Genomic DNA, 18,875 nt, shown 5'->3' on the forward strand with positions numbered 1-18,875 from the left:
TAAAAACTTCATAGGGTTCACGCCAAGTTGTGAGTTTGTTCCATCAGTTCCTGCTTCTGTCTGTGGTTGCCGTAGTTATCTGGTGGGTGACGAGCTGTGGGTGGTGATGGAGTACTTGGCAGGAGGTTCGTTGACGGACGTTGTCACGGAAACCTGCATGGACGAAGCCCAGATAGCTGCAGTGTGCAGAGAGGTAAAGGAGCGTGTTTGCTATTTGAGGAAATGTTCAAATGAAAAGCGATTGGTTCGTTCTGAACGCCACATGTGTCGCCCCCTAGTGTCTCCAAGCGCTGGAGTTCCTCCACTCCAACCAGGTCATCCACCGAGACATCAAGAGCGACAACATCCTGCTGGGAATGGACGGCTCCGTCAAGCTCAGTCAGTTAAAGTTAAAGTACCATTGATTGTCACACACATACTAGATGTAGCAAAATTATTCTCTGCATTTGACCCATCAGCCTTGATCACCCCCTGGGAGGTGAGGGGGAATTGTTTATGGTGATTTAATTCCCAATTCCAACCCTTAATGCTGAGTGCCAAGCAGGGAGGTAATGGGTCCTATTTTTATAGTCTTTGGTATGACCCGGCCGGCATTTGAACTCACGACCTGCCGATCTCAGGGCGGACACTCCAACCACTAGGCCACTGAGTAGTGTTCAGTAATGTTATCAACTTCCTTTTTAAAATGCTTTGCTTTTCCAGGTGGACGTTTACTTTGACCAGGGAATTCGGAATTCCGCCGATTTTGGCGCCGCCAGGGTCATTTCTGTGAATCGTTTAAATCGGGGGAGAAAATTAAAGGGGGGTTTAGGTACTCATGGTTTTTGTCTCTGCGTTGACCTAGTTATCAGTACAAGGCAGAGAATTGCCACGAAAAATATAATGCCAATGTGTGAAGGCACCAGATTGGTTAGCTCTACTATCAGCTGACAACATCAACCAATGACATTGCCCGTTATACGCGTCTGCACGCGTAGTTTGCCGACAATATCTAGTCCCTGATCCTCAATTATTGTGAGCGTTTCTGAACTCGTATTCTGTTTATAATGGTTGTGTTTATCGGCAACTAATCTGTAAAGAAAACACAGTAGCTCTCAATTAACAAGTTTCTTTATTGACAAAACAGTTTCAGACATGGTTAAGCTTATTCAAGATAGGAATGCCTCATTAGCAAAAGGTATCGATAAGGGCGTGAGAAACAAGTGCAACTGGGCATGGCTCGATCTATCAATCAAACTGAAGGTGAAGATTAACAATATCGTAGAAGTAGACGAACTGATCAACGATTTCATTGCAAAGTGCGATGAACCGGGACGTGCTCCATGCTTATTTTGCAAGGACATCGTGAACTATGGCTCTCGGGGAAAGGTGGCACTCTTTGACCACGCGAAATCAGCAAGGCATCTAAGTTAAGTGAGTTTACGGAGAAGAATTGTGGTTAATCCATTTGTAGGCCTATTTTTGTCTATAATCCAAAAGTGTGCAAGAACTTGATATATGTGTAAACTTGTATACATAAATTTTATCACTTGATACATTCTTATGAAAATATTTGCTAATAAATGTGAAATTTTGGTCAGTTAGATTTTGACTCAAAATAGCAGGAAATGCATCCTAAGCTAAAATAGATTTCAACCTTTTTCTGGGGGGACATGGCCCCAGACCCCCCTAGCAGCGAGTGCACCATGTGCACTCGGGTGCGGCCGTTGTGTGGCCTTCCGTAAAGCGGTGTTTTAGGATTAAAAAATGTTCAGCTGATTTTGTAAATCTTCATTCCCATCCCTGTTTAACTCTGTGTTAACTTCGGGGAAGAACTATTTGGTGTTCCGAGTCCAGGAAAGATCCATTCAGGCGATATTGCAGGGGTGACCGAGGTGTTGCCTGGGGGCCGTTTGAGGACCGTGGCACATTGTAAAAATAAAATAAACCTTAAAAAAGTAAAAAAATAGAGGTAAAAGGCTGATATTTTTAGAAAGCTGTGGCTTTAAGTACATCCAACCTTTTATTTAGCCTTCCACTAACTTTACAAAAATATGGACACTCACTATTATTATTCTTATTGAATAAGTTTGGTCTGAGGTTTCACGGTGGCAGAGGGGTTAGTGCGTCTGCCTCACAATACGAAGGTCCTGAATAGTCCTGGGTTCAATCCCGGGCTTGGGATCTTTCTGTGTGGAGTTTGCATGTCCTCCCTGTGAATGCGTGAGATCCGTCCGGGTACTCCGGCTTCCTCCCACCTCCAAAGACATGCACCTGGGGATAGAATGATTGGCAACACTAAATGGTCCCTAGTGTGTGAATGTGAGTGTGAATGTTGTCTGTCTGTGTGTGTTGGCCCTGCGATGAGGTGGCGACTTGTCCAGGGTGTACACCGCCTTCCGGCTGATTGTAGCTGAGCTAGGCACCAGCGCCCCCCGTGACCCCTTAGGGAATAAGCGGTAGAAAATGGATGGATGGAAGTTTGGTGTGGAAGAACACCCATCTATCTCCTTACTGGTCCACAGCTCCACCAGCAGTTAAATGTTGAAAGTTGTTGCTGCTCACCGTGGCCACTAGGGTGTGCTGTAGGTCCACTGAGAACAGCTGCAACAGCTTGTGATCAAGTTGTCATCTGGGTGGGTCCATTTTACCAAACGTCCAATTTACCAACTTTCACACATTTTGTATATATATATATATATATTTTTATATATATATATATATAAATATATATATATATATATATATACAAAATGTGTGAAAGTTGGTAAATTGGACGTTTGGTAAAATTTACATTTACCAACTTTCACACATTTTGTATATATATATATATATATATATTTATATATATATATATATATATATATATATATATATATATATATATATATATATATATATATATATAAATATATATATATATATACAAAATGTGTGAAAGTTGGTAAATTGGACGTTTGGTAAAATGGACCCACCCAGATGACAACTTGATCACTTGATATATATATATATATATATATATATAAATATATATATATATACAAAATGTGTGAAAGTTGCTCTGCGCCCTTTAATCTTTCTGTCTGCAGCTCTCCGAGGAAAGGTTTTGCACAGTGATAAGCTGTCAACAACATAATTATTGCAAGTTTGTGCAATAGAAACTCAATTCACAAACTTGATTGGTTCTTAGACATTGTTTATTAATCGAGAAGGTTGTTTAGTGAAGCGTGCGATATTGGAAGAGACATGCTGAACGCGAGGTAGTCCTTTCTCCTCCACTGATATACAAATGGTCTGTCTTGGCATTTTTTTCCTGAAAAGTCCAGTCTCCTCATTAAAAAATGGCTGCTAGTGTGGACACAAAATGAATGAAGTGTTTGTACACAGAGACATGGTTCGCTCACAGAGATGTATTTGTCTCGATCTAAGCGTTCGTGAGTCAAAAAGTTTGAAAAGACATAGGTTCGTAAATCGCTCTTCCGCTGTAGTAACAACTCTCTCTCACTCTCCTTTCAGCTGACTTTGGCTTTTGCGCCCAGATCACTCCAGAGCAGAGCAAGCGCAGCACCATGGTCGGCACTCCCTACTGGATGGCTCCAGAGGTAGTGACCCGTAAAGCCTACGGTCCCAAAGTGGACATCTGGTCTCTGGGCATCATGGCCATAGAGATGGTGGAGGGCGAGCCGCCGTATCTCAATGAAAACCCACTTAGGGTGAGCGTGGCATTACATGTTTTATTGAGTGTTGTAAAAAGGGCTAGCCTCTCCTAGTCTGGCAGTGTTTACCTTACAGTAAAAGTAAAAGTCACCTGTGTTCTTCAGGCTCTTTATCTCATAGCCACCAACGGCACGCCGGAGCTGCAGAACCCGGAGAAACTATCCAGCACCTTCAGAGACTTCCTCAACAGGTGTTTGGAGATGGATGTGGAGAAGAGAGGCTCGGCCAAAGAGCTGCTGCAGGTACGGACTGCATCAGAACCTCTCACTTGGAGTGCAGTGGAACCTCAATTTATGCACTTAATTGCTTCCTGGATTAGGGCTCGTAAATAGAAAAGTTTGTATACTGAAGCAAATTTCACCATAAGAAATAATATATATCATTGGGCCCTGCGATGAGGTGGCGACTTGTACAGGGTCTACCCCGCCTTCCGCCCGATTGTAGCTGAGATAGGCACAAGCGCCCCCCCCCCGTGTCCCCAAAGGGAATAAGCGGTAGAAAATGGATGGATGAATCATTGGTTTGTACACATTGAAAACAATATATGATCATCTTCAGAATTAAAAACGAAGCCAAAAAAACGACAACTCCCTGTCCTCATAAGCGGCCACTCTGCAGACACGCACACTGTCACTAGCCCTGTGGTGCACTTTAAAGGCCTACTGAAACCCACTACTACCGACCACGCAGTCTGATAGTTTATATATCAATGATGAAATATTAACATTGCAACACATGCCAATACGGCCTTTTTAGTTTACTAAATTGCAATTTTAAATTTCCCACGAGTTTCTTGTTGAAAACGTCGCGGAATGATGACGCGTACGCGTGACGTCATGGACTGTAAGGAAATATTAGCAGCTGCACCACTCGGGGCTAAAAGTCGTCTGCTTTAACCGCATAATTACACAGTATTTTGAACATCTGTGTTGCTGAGTCTTTTGCAATTTGTTCATTTAATAATGGAGACTATAAAAAACAATGCTGTTGGTGGAAAGCGGTGTATTGCAGCTGTCTTTAGCACCGAAACACAGCCGGGGTTTCTTTGTTGTGAAGCTGAGCGGTCAAGCGAACATGTTTTCTCTACGTCAACCAACATGTTTTTGGATGGGGAAATTGTGATATATATTTTACCGGAGAAATCATTGGATTATTCGTCGTCCTGCAGCAGCTGTTTAAAAGGCAGCTGTGAGCTTGGCTCCTCGGCTTCTCTCTAAGACACTTCGTGTTCACCGCAGCCATCCGACCTCGAGGTATGTCTTTACATTCTTTAATATCTCACTAAAACACTATTAAAAAATAAGCAGATAAGGGATCTTCCAGAATTATCCTAGTAAATGTGTCTAATTTCTAATTACATCTGAAACGCTCACACTGTCGCCGCCCGGAGCCGTCGCTTTTTTTTTTTTTCTCTAGTCCTTCACTATCAATATCCTAATTCACGAATCTTTCATCCTCGCTCAAATTAATGGGGAAATTGTCGCTTTCTCGATCCGAATTGCTCTTACTGCTTGTGGCTCCCATTAAAAACAATGTGAATATGTGTGGACGTCACGCGCACATACTTCCGGTAAAGGCAGGGCTTTTCTATTAGCGACCAAAAGTTGCAAACTTTATCGTCGATGTTCTCTACTAAATCCTTTCAGCAAAAATATGGCAATATCGCAAAATGATCAAGTATGACACATAGAATGGACCTGCTATCCCCGTTTAAATAACATTTCATTTCAGTAGGCTTTTAATGGACCACAATGGAAAATAATTTTGGCTAGTTGTGCCATCCATTTGTCCTTTTAAAGCATTACATGGATTCAATTCTTTAAGATGTCAATAAACTGCGATGAGGTGGCGACTTGTCCAGGGTGTACCCAGCCTTCCGCCCGATTGTAGCTGAGATAGGCACAAGCGTGCCCCCCCCGTGTCCCCAAAGGGAAGAAGCGGTAAAAAATGGATGGATGAATCGTTGGTTTGTACACATTGAGAACAATATATGATCATCTTTAGAATTAAAAACAAAGCCAAAAAAACTATAACTACCTGTCCTCATAAGCGGCCACTCTGCAGACACGCACACTGTCACTAGCCCTGTGGTGCACTTTAATGGACCACAATGGAAAATAATTTTGGCTATTTGTGCCATCCATTTGTCCTTTTAAAGGATTACATGGATTCAATTCTTTAAGATGTCAATAAACTGCGATGAGGAGGCAACTTGTCCAGGGTGTACACCGCCTTCCACCCGATTGTAGGTGAGATAGGCACCAGCGCCCCTCGCGACCCCAAAGGGATAAGCGGTGGAAAATGGATGGATGGAAGATGTCAATAAACTTCTCGATCAATCAATCACTCAGTTTGAAATCACAAAACTCCCAAAAATGAACAGACATGTTGCTTCAATGATTAGAATTTAAACATAAAATCCACTTTACCTTGTCAAACAATCTTCTTGGTGTGCAGCAGTAGGGAAGCAGTGTCGTGCGACGCCTTGAATACAGTTTGGTTTTTTTTGAACACACATTGTTGTCCATTGCTTTCTTGGAGCCCCTAAAAGATTATAATAATCAAAACGAGTTTCCTGTGCAAATTGTGTAATAAAGCTATTGCACATTTACATTCATCTACTGGAGCCATAATTGCGATGTGGCACTCAGTAAAAAATGACTTTGACTCACCTGATGTAATAGGGCTGTAAATCTTTGAGCATCACATGATTCGATTCTTGGGGGTGATGATTTGATTCAGAATCCATCCTCGATTCAACGCGATTATTGATTCAAAATTCAATACTTTTTAATAACGTTGGGTATAAAGTACAATCTATATATCTACCAGTTTTATGATTAACAACATTCCTCCATTAAATAAATAACCCCCTCTAACAAATTTCTATGTCACTTGAAAGAAAACTGGTTTTGTTTAATAAAAATTTACCCAAACATTTAATAAAGTCAAATACAAATATCAATCAATCAATCAATGTTTATTTATATAGCCCTAAATCACAAGTGTCTAAAAGGGCTACACAAACCACAACGACATCCTCGGTACAGAGCCCACATAAGGGCAAGGAAAAACTCACCCCAGTGGGACGTCGGTGACAGTAACTATGAGAAACCTTGCAGAGGACCGCATATAGGGAGACCGAAAGCAATGAATGTTGAGCGGGTCTAACATGATAATGTGAAAGTCCCGTCCTTAGTGGATCCAACATAACGGTGAGAGTCCAGTCCATCGTGGAGCCAGCAGGAAATCATCCAAAGCGCATGCGGATCAGCAGCGCAGGGATGTCTCCAACAGATACACAGGCGAGCGTTCCATCCTGGGTCCCGACTCTAGACAGCCAGTACTTCATACATGGCCACCGGACCTGTGCCCACCCCACCCACCACCTCCATAAGGGAGAAGGAGGCAAAGGAGAAAAAGAAACAAAACGGCAGATCAACTGGCCGCCAATGGCGCCCCACAAGACGTTATTATACGTTATTATGGAAAGTGTAAGGATGGAAAGGACAATGCAGGTATAAATAGACTAGATATAGCAATATGATCTGACAATTTAATGTTGGTGTGGCCCGCGAGGTTAATATATAGGGTGCTTGATAGGTCATACTTGCCAACGTCCCCAATTTTCCCGGGAGACCCCTGAAATTTAAGGCACCCATTCTCTCGAAGCCCCTGTCAATTTTTACCAGATCAACAATATTCAGGGAGTGCCATATTGGCACTGCCTTTAGCGCCCCCTACATCCTGAACTGACAGAATGCAAGCTCAGTTGTATGTTGCATTTGGTCATGTGAGACGCAGTGTATTATTGCAAATTGGACTTGATCAACAGCTACACAGGTCACACTAAGGGTGGCCGTAAACAATTTTTTAACACTGTTACAAATATGTGCCAGACTGTCAACCCACACCAAACAAGAATGACAAACACATTTCGGGAGAACATCCGCACCGTAATACAACATGAACACACCAGAACAATTACCCAGAAGCCCGTGCAGACCTAACTATTCCGGGCTGCAATATACACACCCCTGCTACCACAAATCCCCGTGGGCCACAAATCCCTGTGGGCCACAAATCTGTGGCCCACAGGTAACCTGATTTAAAGGCTAGAGTATACAAATGAGTTTTAAGATGAGACTTAAATGCTTCTACTGAGGTAGCATATCGAACTGTTACCGGGAGGGCATTCCAGAGTACTGGAGCCAGAATAGAAAAAATAGAAAACAATAGGACAACAAGAGAAGTATCCAACACTTCACTTTTGTAAAGTAAATTTGTGCATCAGACATGATCATCTACATCAACTATATAATTTGTCTGAGTGGCTGAACAGGACAGATGGAAAAAATACTTTTTTATTTTTTTTTATCAACTAAAAATGGTTGTAAGAGTCACGATTCATTCGAAAGTCGATTTTTATTATTTGGTGTGGGGAGCAGTGGGCTCAAAATCGGCGGAATGGCTTGTTATTGTTTTTTTGCGTCCGAACTCTTCATTTTTTTAATTTGTTCCACTAATTATACTGACTTACCTTAAAAGGTCAAAAATTTGTGGCCTTGCTTGAATTACCCATTTTATGACTGTGTTCTGGTGACATTATTTTGAACTGTTCCTCACGTCTCCTCATCAGCATCAGTTCCTGAAGATGGCGAAGCCTCTCTCCAGTCTGACTCCGCTCATCGTGGCCGCCAAGGAAGCCGCAAAGAACAACCGCTAGCACCCCTCTCCCCTCCTCCTCCTCCTCGTCTTCTATGTCTCTTTCCTGAAGATGATCATCTGGGTCGCAACTCCCCTGTGACCCTCGACCCCCAGTGCTGCCCCTCTCACAAAACACTGGACTCTCGGAGGAGGGCAGGGACTGGGCCAATGATGTCATTGGCCAATCTGTGATGTCATCAGCAGAGAACGTCAGCAAAGACTCACGGGAACTATTTGTCGTTTGTTTTCTACGCTCTGTGTGTGTGTGTGTGCGTGTGTGTGCAAGCGTGTGTGTGTGTGTATTTTATGGAAAGTGGGTTTTATTGCTGTCTTTTTTTAATGGCTGTGTTGCGAGTGTGTGGTCCCAGAGGGATGCTGGGATATCAGGTGACTGTAGCATGGACACGTGTCCAGTCTGCACCGTGAGCTGTTCATAAAAAGAATCAAGTCAATTGGCGGAAGCGCTGATGGACGCCGTCTTGTCTCCTCAAAGCCAGCAGATCTCAAGAAGTCGGCATTAAACCTAATTTAACGCGTTTACCCATCATGCAACCTGGCAGACTCCCTCCATCAGCGTTTCTGCGACGTCTCAGAAGCTGCCGGATCAGCGCCGCGATGCAGAGAATGTGCATGTTTTCTTTCTCGATGCGATGGAGAAGTGGTATTGAACAAGCTGCGACGGACGCCATGTGTACAAATGAAGGGCGGGAAATAAACGCTGCCGTGAGACAACGCCGTGTTTTCTTCCTGTTTTGATCACACGGTACATTGAAATCAGAGTTCTGGAAGGCATGGGCCTCTCGATTAAAGTAGAGTATGTCTTTGGAAGCCCACCACACCTTAGTTCTCTCATGTCGCACGCTAACCAGCATGCGCTGGTTTCCTCGCTCATCCTGGGTGTTGATGGGTAAAGCAAAGTTAAAGTACCAATGATTGTCACACACACACTGGGTGTGGCAAAATTATTCTCTGCATTTGACCCATCACCCTTGATCCCCCCTGGGAGGTGAGGGGAGCAGTGGGCAGCAGCGGTGCCGCGCCCGGGAATCATTTGTGGTGACTTGACCCCCAATTCCAACCCTTGATGCTGAGTGCCAAGCAGGGAGGTAATGGGTCCCATTTTTTTTTTATAGTCTTTGGTATGACTCGGCCGGGGTTTGAACTTACAACCTACCGATCTCAGGGCGGACACTCTATCCCATGGGTGTCAAACTCTGGCCCGCCGTGTAATTTCATTTGGCCCTTGAGGTAATATCAAATTAAGATTAGAGCTGGCTCGCCGGTATTATACAGCTGCAATGCCTCTGTAACACTGCATTCACCGCTGATACTCATACTTGCCAACCCTCACGATTTTCCCGGGAGACTCCCAAAGTTCAGTGCCCCTCCCGAAAATCTCCCGGGGCAACCATTCTTCCGAATTTCTCCCGATTTCCACCCGGACAACAATATTGGGGCGTGCCTTGAAGGCACTGCCTTTAGCGTCCTCTACAGCCTGTCGTCACGTCCGCTTTTCCGCCATACAAACAACGTGCCGGCCCAGTCACATAATATATGCGGCTTTAACACACACAAGTGAATGCAAGGCATACTTGATCAACAGCCATAAGGGTCACACTGAGGGTGGCCGTATAAACAACTTCAACACTTTTACAAATATGCGCCACACTGTGAACCCACACCAAACAAGAATGACTGACACATTTCGGGAGAACATCCGCACCGTAGCACAACATAAACTCAACAGAAGAAATACCCCACTCCCCCAATTTTTATTTACATTTTATTTGATATTCCATTGATATTTTTTAATCATTATTATCATAATTTGAAACTGCATGTGACTATAAAGTTATATAAGCCTTGCTTGTTTAATATTCAATGCAAAACTTGTTTGGGTCCCTATTAAAAGGTTAATTTTTTCAACCTTGGCCTACGGCTTTGTTCAGTTTTAAATTTTAGCCCAGTCTGTATTTGAGTTTGACACCTCTGCTCTAACCACTAGGCCACTGAGTAGATAATTAGGGACACACGTTCTGTAGCTTTAAAATAAGACATTAAGATCACTCCGGTCACACATCTGTCTTGAGCGATTTTAAATATGAATAAATATGCAAAAACATCAGTTAGCTTGGAATGATTTGGGTTAGTACATGTGCCTCACAATACGAGGATCCTGGGTTCCATCCTGCGCTCGGGCTCTATCTGTATCTATCTAACTTTCTTGTCCTTGTCAATAGCCTAGAGGCCGCATTTTGTACCAAATAAAATGTAAATCTTCTGCAGAAACCGTGTCTTTCTGTGTCAGACAGGCTGGAACTGCGACGTACACAAAAGTCCCACTCCGCTTTGTAACAAAATGTCGGCTAAAATACCAATTTCTGGCAGAAGTAGAGTCGCCCTCCCCATCACGCTGGTTTCAACTCATGCTGGATATACAAATCCCCACTTTGCTTTGTATAAAAAAAAATGTTTGATTAAATCTTCCGTAGAAACCGTGTCTCTCTCCGTCACACTGCCTCCAGTTGCTGGTTACACAAAGCCCCAGTCTGCTTTGCAACAAGATGTCTCATAAAAAAAAAAAAAATTGGCAGAAGCGTGGTCAGCCTCTTCCTCACGGTGGCTGAAACTGCTGATTAAACAAAGTCTCGCTCGTTTAAAAAGCCTGATAAAATATAACATTTTTTCAGAAAAGGAGTGTCCCCGTTAGTCACCCTGACTGGAACAGCTATGTAAGCAAAACCCCACCCAGATTTAGACTTAGACTTAGACAAACTTTAATGATCCACAAGGGAAATTGTTCAACACAGTAGCTCAGTTACAATGATGGAAAGTGTAAGAATGGAAAGGGCAATGCAGGTATAAATAAAATATAACAATATAAATATAAGTAAAATATAACATATCTGCGAATATATACAATATATACTCAATATGTGTACAGTATATTATGTATACAGATATAATATGTATATAACATATATACAATATATACCAATTACTATGTACAATATTACACCGATTATTCATCTACTATTATTATTATTTTCCAGATTTTAGCGCGCTCTACCGGGCTTCACGGTGGCAGAAGGGTTAGTGCGTCTGCCTCACAATACAAAGGTCCTGCAGTCTTGGGTTCAATCCCAGGCTCGGGATCTTTCTGTGTGGAGTTTGCATGTCCTCCCCGTGACTGCGTGGGTTCCCTCCGGGTACTCCGGCTTCCTCCCACCTCCAAAGACATGCACCTGGGGATAGGTTGATTGGCAACACTAAATGGTCCCTAGTGTGTGAATGTTGTCTGTCTATCTGTGTTGGCCCTGCGATGACGTGGCGACTTGTCCAGGGTATACCCTGCCTTCCGCCCGATTGTAGCTGAGATATAGGCACCAGCGACCACAAAGGGAATAAGTGGTAGGAAATGGATGGCTGGATATTTCCAGCCTGTTTTCTGTCGACTACTCGTTCCACATTTTTCAACGTATTTCCACCGTTCCAAGGTCAAAACATTCCTCTTAATCATGACAAAAACAAAGTTGTTTTTTGAAGTGGAAAAATTCCCGTTTTTCCTGAAAGTCCAGGAATTTCGTAGTACCATTTTTCCATTCAACATGTTACTACTTCAACATTTCTCGACCGATTTGAAAAATTCCAACACCAACATTTCAAGTCATTCAGACCATTTAAGTTTTTTTTTACCATTTTCAAAAAAAAATCCCTGCTTTCCCAAAACTCCTAAATTATTTTGAAGTACCCATTGAAATTAATGGGACATTCTTCAAAGTTCCACAACTCCCATATTATTCATCTGATTCAAACTGTTCCAACTTCAAAATATTCAGCCTGTTTGGGAATTGTGTGCTCTACTTTAACAATTTTACAAAATTTCCAAGATTTCAGTTCAACTTCAGCGTGGGAGTATTCACACGCATTTCTTTCAGAAATTGCCTAATCTGGTTACACATTTTTTTGGCAATTTGGCCGGTCAGACGCAATTGCTTTGTGGATGTAAGCAGAAACGTAGCCGTAGTGTTGTCTTAGTGTTAGTTTAGGGTTGAAATAACAATGTTGACCAAAGGACACAATATATCGTTCAAATGGCTAAAAGTGTGTGAGCTGCTGTGATTTGGTGCAGTGTGTGTGTGTGTGTGTGTGTGTGTGTGTGTGTGTGTGTGTGTGTGTGTGTGTGTGTGTGTGTGTGTGCATGTGTGTGTGTGTGCATGTGTGTGTGTGTGTGTGTGTGTGTGTGTGTGTGTATTGATTGATGCCCCTTTTGTGTTGCGGTGGAATTTCCCCCCGCCTCCTCTTTTCATTACCTTTTACATAACAGCCTCCACTGCAGAGGAAAAAAACTGCAGAGAGAGGATGTACCACTCTCTCTCTCACACACACAAATATTCTTGTATATCTTACCTTCTTGAGACAGCGGAAAAATGGCTACCTTTTTAGGACCACTCTTTCTAAATATAAAAGATGTGTATTTCCAACATTAATAATATATCCATACTATGCAAATATAAAAACGTTTGTTGTGAAGAATGAGTTGGAATTTCCCTAGAAAAAGGTCACAATTTCACAAGAAAACCTTAGAATTTTGGCAGTATTATAATAAAAGATGTCATTTTACTCAACGCCAGTCAAAATTTTACATGAGAAACTTAACATTTGTGCAAATTTATGATAAAGTTTAAGTTAAAGTACCAATGAGTGTCACACACAAGCTGGAATTTTACTCAATAACAGTCGCAATTTTACAATAAAAATATGAAACTTTGGCAATATTATGAAAATAGTTGTAATTGTACTTGGCAAAAGTCACAATTTTGTAAGAAAACTAAACATTTTTGGCAGTATTACGGTAATACTCAGAATTTTACTTGGCAAAATTATGACAAATTGCAAAATTTTACTCCAAAAAAATTCACTGTTTTACGAGAACAAAAGAAAATTGACAATGTTGTGATGTCAGAGTATATGAAAAATGTCACCATTTTGCATTAAAATATTTACATAAAGAGGTAATTATTCGAGACAATATTGCAATATTACAGAAACAGAATATGAGAGATTGCTTACAATATTATAAGAAAGTCGACACATTTAAAAAAAATAATAGTTTTTTGTAGCGACTTGTCCAGGGTGTACCCCGCCTTCCGCCCGATTGTAGCTGAGATAGGCGCCAGCGCCCCCCGCGACCCCGAAAGGGAATAAGCGGTAGAAAATGGATGGATGGATGGATGTTAAATTTTTTGTTTTTAATTGTTTTTTAATATTCATTATTTACTTCGTTATTACAGTATGTCTTTATTTACATATTTATTTATTTTTAATTATTTTTGGCCAAAGGGAGCCATTTAAATTTCTTATACACACTTGTTATTTTATATGTTGGCCAGAGGGGGAGGACTTATAAAACCGACACACAGTCAATTGGAAAAATCTGTCCTTTTTGGGACCACCCTCATTTTGATAGATTTCACCACCAGGGGTGCAAAGGAGACATTCTCCATGAGATGCAATGGTTTTCCTTATTGGGACCATGATTTATGTCATCACTTGTTCACTGATACTCTTAGGGATTTTCCTTGTTGATATCTCAAGAAGGGTAGAAATGCAAGAACACACATACACACACACACACACACACAGATATTCTTGTATTTCTTACCTTCTTGAAACAGCCGAAAAATGCCTACCTCTTTAGGACCACCTTTTCTAAATATATAAGATGTGTATTTCCAACATTAATAATATATCCATACTATGCAAATATAAAAAAGCTTGTTGTGAAGAATGAGTTGGAATTTCCCTAGAAAAAGGTCACAATTTCACAAGAAAAACCTAGAATTTTGGCAGTATTATAATAAAAGTTGTCTTTTTACTCAACGCCAGTCAAAATTTTACAAGAGAAACTGAACATTTGTGCAATATTATGATAAAGTTAAAGTACCAACGATTGTCACACACAAGTTGGAATTTTACTCAATAACAGTCGCAATTTTACAATAAAAATAGAAAATGTTGGCAATATTATGAAAATAGTTGTAATTTTACTTGGCAAAAGTCACAATTTTGTAAGAAAACAAATTTTTTGGGCAGTATTACAATAATACTCAGAAATTTACTTGGCAAAATTATGACATAATTAATAATTTTACTCCAAAAAAATTCACTATTTTACGAGAACAAAAGAAAATTGGCATTGTTGTGATGTCAGAGTTTTTTACAAAAATGTCACCATTTTGCATTAAACAGTAATACTTTTAGATAACAAGGCAATAATTTTACGAGACAATATTGCAAGATTACAGAAACAGAATATGAGAATTTGTTCCCAATATAAGAAAGTTGACACATTGTAAAAAAAAAAAAAAAAAATTAATTGTTTTTTAATCTTTATTATTTATTTCTATACATATTTATGTATTTATTTTTAATTAATTTTGGCCAAAGGAAGCGCATTTAAATTTCTTATACACATTTGTTATTTCATATGTTGGCCAGAGGGGAGCACTTTTAAAACCAACACACAGTCCAATTGGAAAAATCCCTCCTTTTTGGGACCACCCTCATTTTGATAGAATTCACCACCAAAGGTGCAAATGAGACATTCTCTATTAGATGCAATGTTATTGGGACCATGATTTATGTCATCACTTGTTAACCGGTCCTCATAAGGAAGGTACTTTTCCTTGTTGATGTCTCAAGAAGGGTAGAAATGCAAGAACATACACACACGCACACACACACACACAGATATTCTTGTATTTCTTACCTTCTTGAGACAGCGGAAAAATGCCTACCTCCTTAGGACCACCTTTTCTAAATATATAAGATGTGTATTTCTAACATTAATAATATATCCATACTATGCAAAAATAAAAAAGCTTGTTGTGAAGAATGAGTTGGAATTTTCCAAGAAAAAGGTCACAATTTCACAAGAAAAACTTAGAATTTTGGCAGTATTATAATAAAACTCGTCATTTTACTCAATGCCAGTCAAAATTTTACAAAAAATAAATAAAAATTTGTGTAAAAGATTACAAAAGTTGGAATTTTACTCAATAACAGTCACAATTTTACATGAAAAGTTTGGAATGTTGGCAAATTTATTAAGAGTCGTAATTTTACTCAACAAAAGTTAAAATTTTACAAGAAAACTTACAATTTTTGGCAATATTATGATCTGAATTTTAATTTGCAAAATTATGACAAAAGTCATAATTTTACAAGAACAACAACAACAACAAAAATGGCAATATTGTGATAAAAGTCCGAATTTAAAGACAAATGTCACCATTTTAGCATTAAAAGGTAATAATTTAACATAAAAAAGTACAAATTTTGCGAGAAAATATTACAGAAACAGAAAGATTATGAGAAATTGATCCTGTTATTCTCGTATTGTGATTTCGGTCCTAACTTGTTCACCGGTCCTCATATGGAAGGTACTTTACCTTGTTGATGTCTCGAGAAGGGTAGAAATACAAGAAAACACACATGCGCGCACACACACACACTTTTTAAAAAAAATCAGATTTGTTTTGATCAAACTTGGAATCCAACTACTGAGTTAGGTGTTCAGTGATGGATGATCGACAGGTACAAATGACAGGAGTGACCAAACCGCTCTTCAATCACATCATCTGTAAATCCTGCTGCCTGACTTCATGTCAGAGGTCCTGACCCATTTAGAATGTTCCAGAACGTTTAGGCCACCTATTCTGGATGATATCAACAGGGGGGTTCAAGAACTTCAACTGCTGCAGATTTGAACCTCAATGCCGAATTTGCACACGTCCCGATGAAATATAGGACAGAAATATGATTATTCTTGCTGATTGGACGACAAACTACACGTAAATATCGCTGATATTCACAACGAGAGTTGCGTGAGCACAGAGTAGGGGGGGGTGGGGGGGGGGCAGAGTTTACATGCCTGTGACGTCATTACCAGGTGTTTGGGCCTGCAGTCGGCGTGCACGGTCTGCGCGCTCACGTCACGCAGCGGGCCAGGCACGCGCGGAGGCACGAGACTAGTCACTGCGGCGCGCGAGCCAAAGCGGCGACTGTGCGAGACGAGGCGGCCAAGTGGCGACATTTTGGTAAGGAAGCCGTCATTGTTTCTCCCACATTCTTTGTGAAAACTGTCTGGGAATGTTTCTCTAACGACATGCCAAGTTTTGGTCGTGTCTTGTCTCCAGGAGAGAGGCTTGCGTGGCAATATGTCAGTGAGTGTTTGGACCAATGGGACTGCCAATGGGACTGCTCAGGAGTACATTTAGGCGCGATTAGCTCATGTGAGCAATATAGCGTCTGAAATGTTTTTATACTCGTTTTATGTTGTTTTTTTTGCCTCTTATGACGTTTTTATAAGCACTCCTGTTCCTGTCTTATGACGTTTTTATAAGCACTCCTGTTCCTGTTACCTAACAAATTAACCTAATATGTTAATTGTTTGACAACGCTGTGTTTTCCCCCTCATTTAAACTGTCAGCTATTTTTGAACCGTTAGTTTAAATCAGGGGCGCTCACACTTTTTCTGCAGGCAAGCTACTTTTCAATTGACCAAGTCGAGGAGATCTACCTCATTCCTATTTATAATTTATATTTATTTATTTATGAAAGAGACATTTTTGTTAACAAGTTAATGGTGTTTAATGATAATACAAGCATGTTTAACACACATAGATTCCTTTCTTTCATGAAGACAAGAATATAAGTTGGTGTATTTGATTCTGATGACTTGCATTGATTGGAATTAGACAGTGGTGCTGATAACGTCCGCATTTTCAAATGGAGGGAAAAAAAAGTCCTCCTTTCTGTCCAATACCACATGAAAGTTGTTGGATTTGGCATCTCATTTGTCCAACTTGCATACTCGTTTTCAAACACTTTGTTATGAGAGTAGCATATGTGTGTGGCCCTTTAATGTCTGGCAGCAGGTGAGTGACGCCAGTGAGTGTGCGGGTGGGCAAGCAAGTGAGAAAGCGGTCGCTGAGGGCGGGGAGAAATACATTGGCATTAAACTCCGTAGCTTGCTAGCTTGTGCATGCTAGCTTTCTGAGACTCTTATTTCGTTAGCACAGGCAGGATGAAACAGGTCTTTTATGGTGAAGACAGGAACTGTGCAGTCAGTCTTTAGAGTTTTGACAGTAGGTACGGAGTCTGTAGAAATAAAATGTGTTTCTCTGCGTCCGCCCTGTTAGTGATTTTTTTCTTAAGTATGAGCTTACAGCAGCCAGCGTCATCTCACAAGATCCTCGGGTGCCGAGAATGTCAAACAACTGACGAAAGTGAAGTCTTGGTATGATTGATGATTGCTCATTTTTATGTCTATTTTTTAATGCCTGGCTTGAGATCGACTGACACACCCTCCGAGATCGACCAGTCGATCGCGATCGACGTAATGGGCACCCCTGGTTTAAATGAACTGTTATCTAGTACAGTGGTTCTCAAATGGGGGTACGCGTACCCCCGGGGGTACTTGAAGGCATGCCGAGGGGTACGTGAGATTTTTAAAAAATATTCTAAAAATAACAACAATTCAAAAAATTATTTATAAATATATTTATTGGATAATACTTCAACAAAATAGGAATGGAAGGTCATAAACTGTGAAAAGAAATACAACAATGCAATTTTCAGTATTGACAGCTAGATTTTTTGTGAACATGTCCCATAATTATAGATGTTAAAGATTTCTTTTTTTGTGAAGAAATGTTTAGAATTAAGTTGATGAATCCAGATGGATCTCTATTACAATCCCCAAAGAGGGCATTTTAAGTTGATGATTACTTTTATTACTTTTATGTGTAGACATTTTTATTTATAATTGAATCACTTGTTTATTTTTCAACAAGTTTTTAGTTATTTTTACATCTTTTTTTCCAAATAGTTCAAGGAAGACCATTTCAAATGAGCAATATTTTGCACTGTTATACAATTTAATACATCAGAAACTGATGACACAGTGCTGTATTTTACTTCTTTATTTCTTTTTTTTTTAACCAGAAAATGCTCTGCGCTGATTAGGGGGGACTTGAAAAAAAATGTTCACAGGGGGTACATCACTGAAAAAAGGTTGAGAACCACTGATCTAGTAGTCATCTTTGCATTAGCCTTCAAGACAACACAACTTTAATCACAACTGTGTACACTTTTTGCAATGATTTCATCCTCCTTACACATTGTAGCTTTAGATCAATTAAACATTTCACCAAATTATATTATATTTAAATGCTGACATAAAAAAATGATGGGCTGGGTGATATGGTTGAAAACTATTGTTACATGTACAGGGGAAAAAGACGGCATAGGCAGCAGGGACGTCATTTACCTCTATATTTAATATATATATACACAATAGAATGGATTGGGAAACTAATCCAAATGTGTGTGGTGAACGATTATGTGTACAGATTAGCTGTAGTGTGTTACCGGGAGTGTTGGGCGAGGTGCGCAAGTCCAAGGGG

At 40.4% G+C, this 18,875-nt stretch overlaps 2 protein-coding genes across 4 annotated transcripts in view; both read left to right on the forward strand.

Annotated features, from left to right (window-relative positions):
• The window catches only part of pak1 (p21 protein (Cdc42/Rac)-activated kinase 1), a 61,689-nt gene extending 52,554 nt beyond the window's left edge, over positions 1–9,135 (forward strand). For all 3 annotated transcript variants that reach the window (XM_061877646.1, XM_061877645.1, XM_061877647.1), the window contains 5 exons: positions 76–193; positions 279–378; positions 3,496–3,692; positions 3,801–3,938; positions 8,336–9,135. In XM_061877646.1, coding sequence (XP_061733630.1) covers positions 76–193; positions 279–378; positions 3,496–3,692; positions 3,801–3,938; positions 8,336–8,422 — 640 coding nt within the window. In that variant the 3' untranslated portion in view covers positions 8,423–9,135. The remainder of the gene's footprint in view (positions 1–75; positions 194–278; positions 379–3,495; positions 3,693–3,800; positions 3,939–8,335) is intronic.
• A 6,852-nt stretch (positions 9,136–15,987) lies between these two features.
• The window catches only part of gdpd4a (glycerophosphodiester phosphodiesterase domain containing 4a), a 35,198-nt gene continuing 32,310 nt past the window's right edge, over positions 15,988–18,875 (forward strand). Inside the window, exons 1-2 of the mRNA XM_061878432.1 lie at positions 15,988–16,072; positions 16,374–16,505. Coding sequence (XP_061734416.1) covers positions 15,988–16,072; positions 16,374–16,505 — 217 coding nt within the window. The remainder of the gene's footprint in view (positions 16,073–16,373; positions 16,506–18,875) is intronic.

The sequence above is a fragment of the Nerophis ophidion genome, linkage group LG18 (assembly GCF_033978795.1).
Source record: "Nerophis ophidion isolate RoL-2023_Sa linkage group LG18, RoL_Noph_v1.0, whole genome shotgun sequence".
Lineage (NCBI taxonomy): Eukaryota > Metazoa > Chordata > Actinopteri > Syngnathiformes > Syngnathidae > Nerophis > Nerophis ophidion.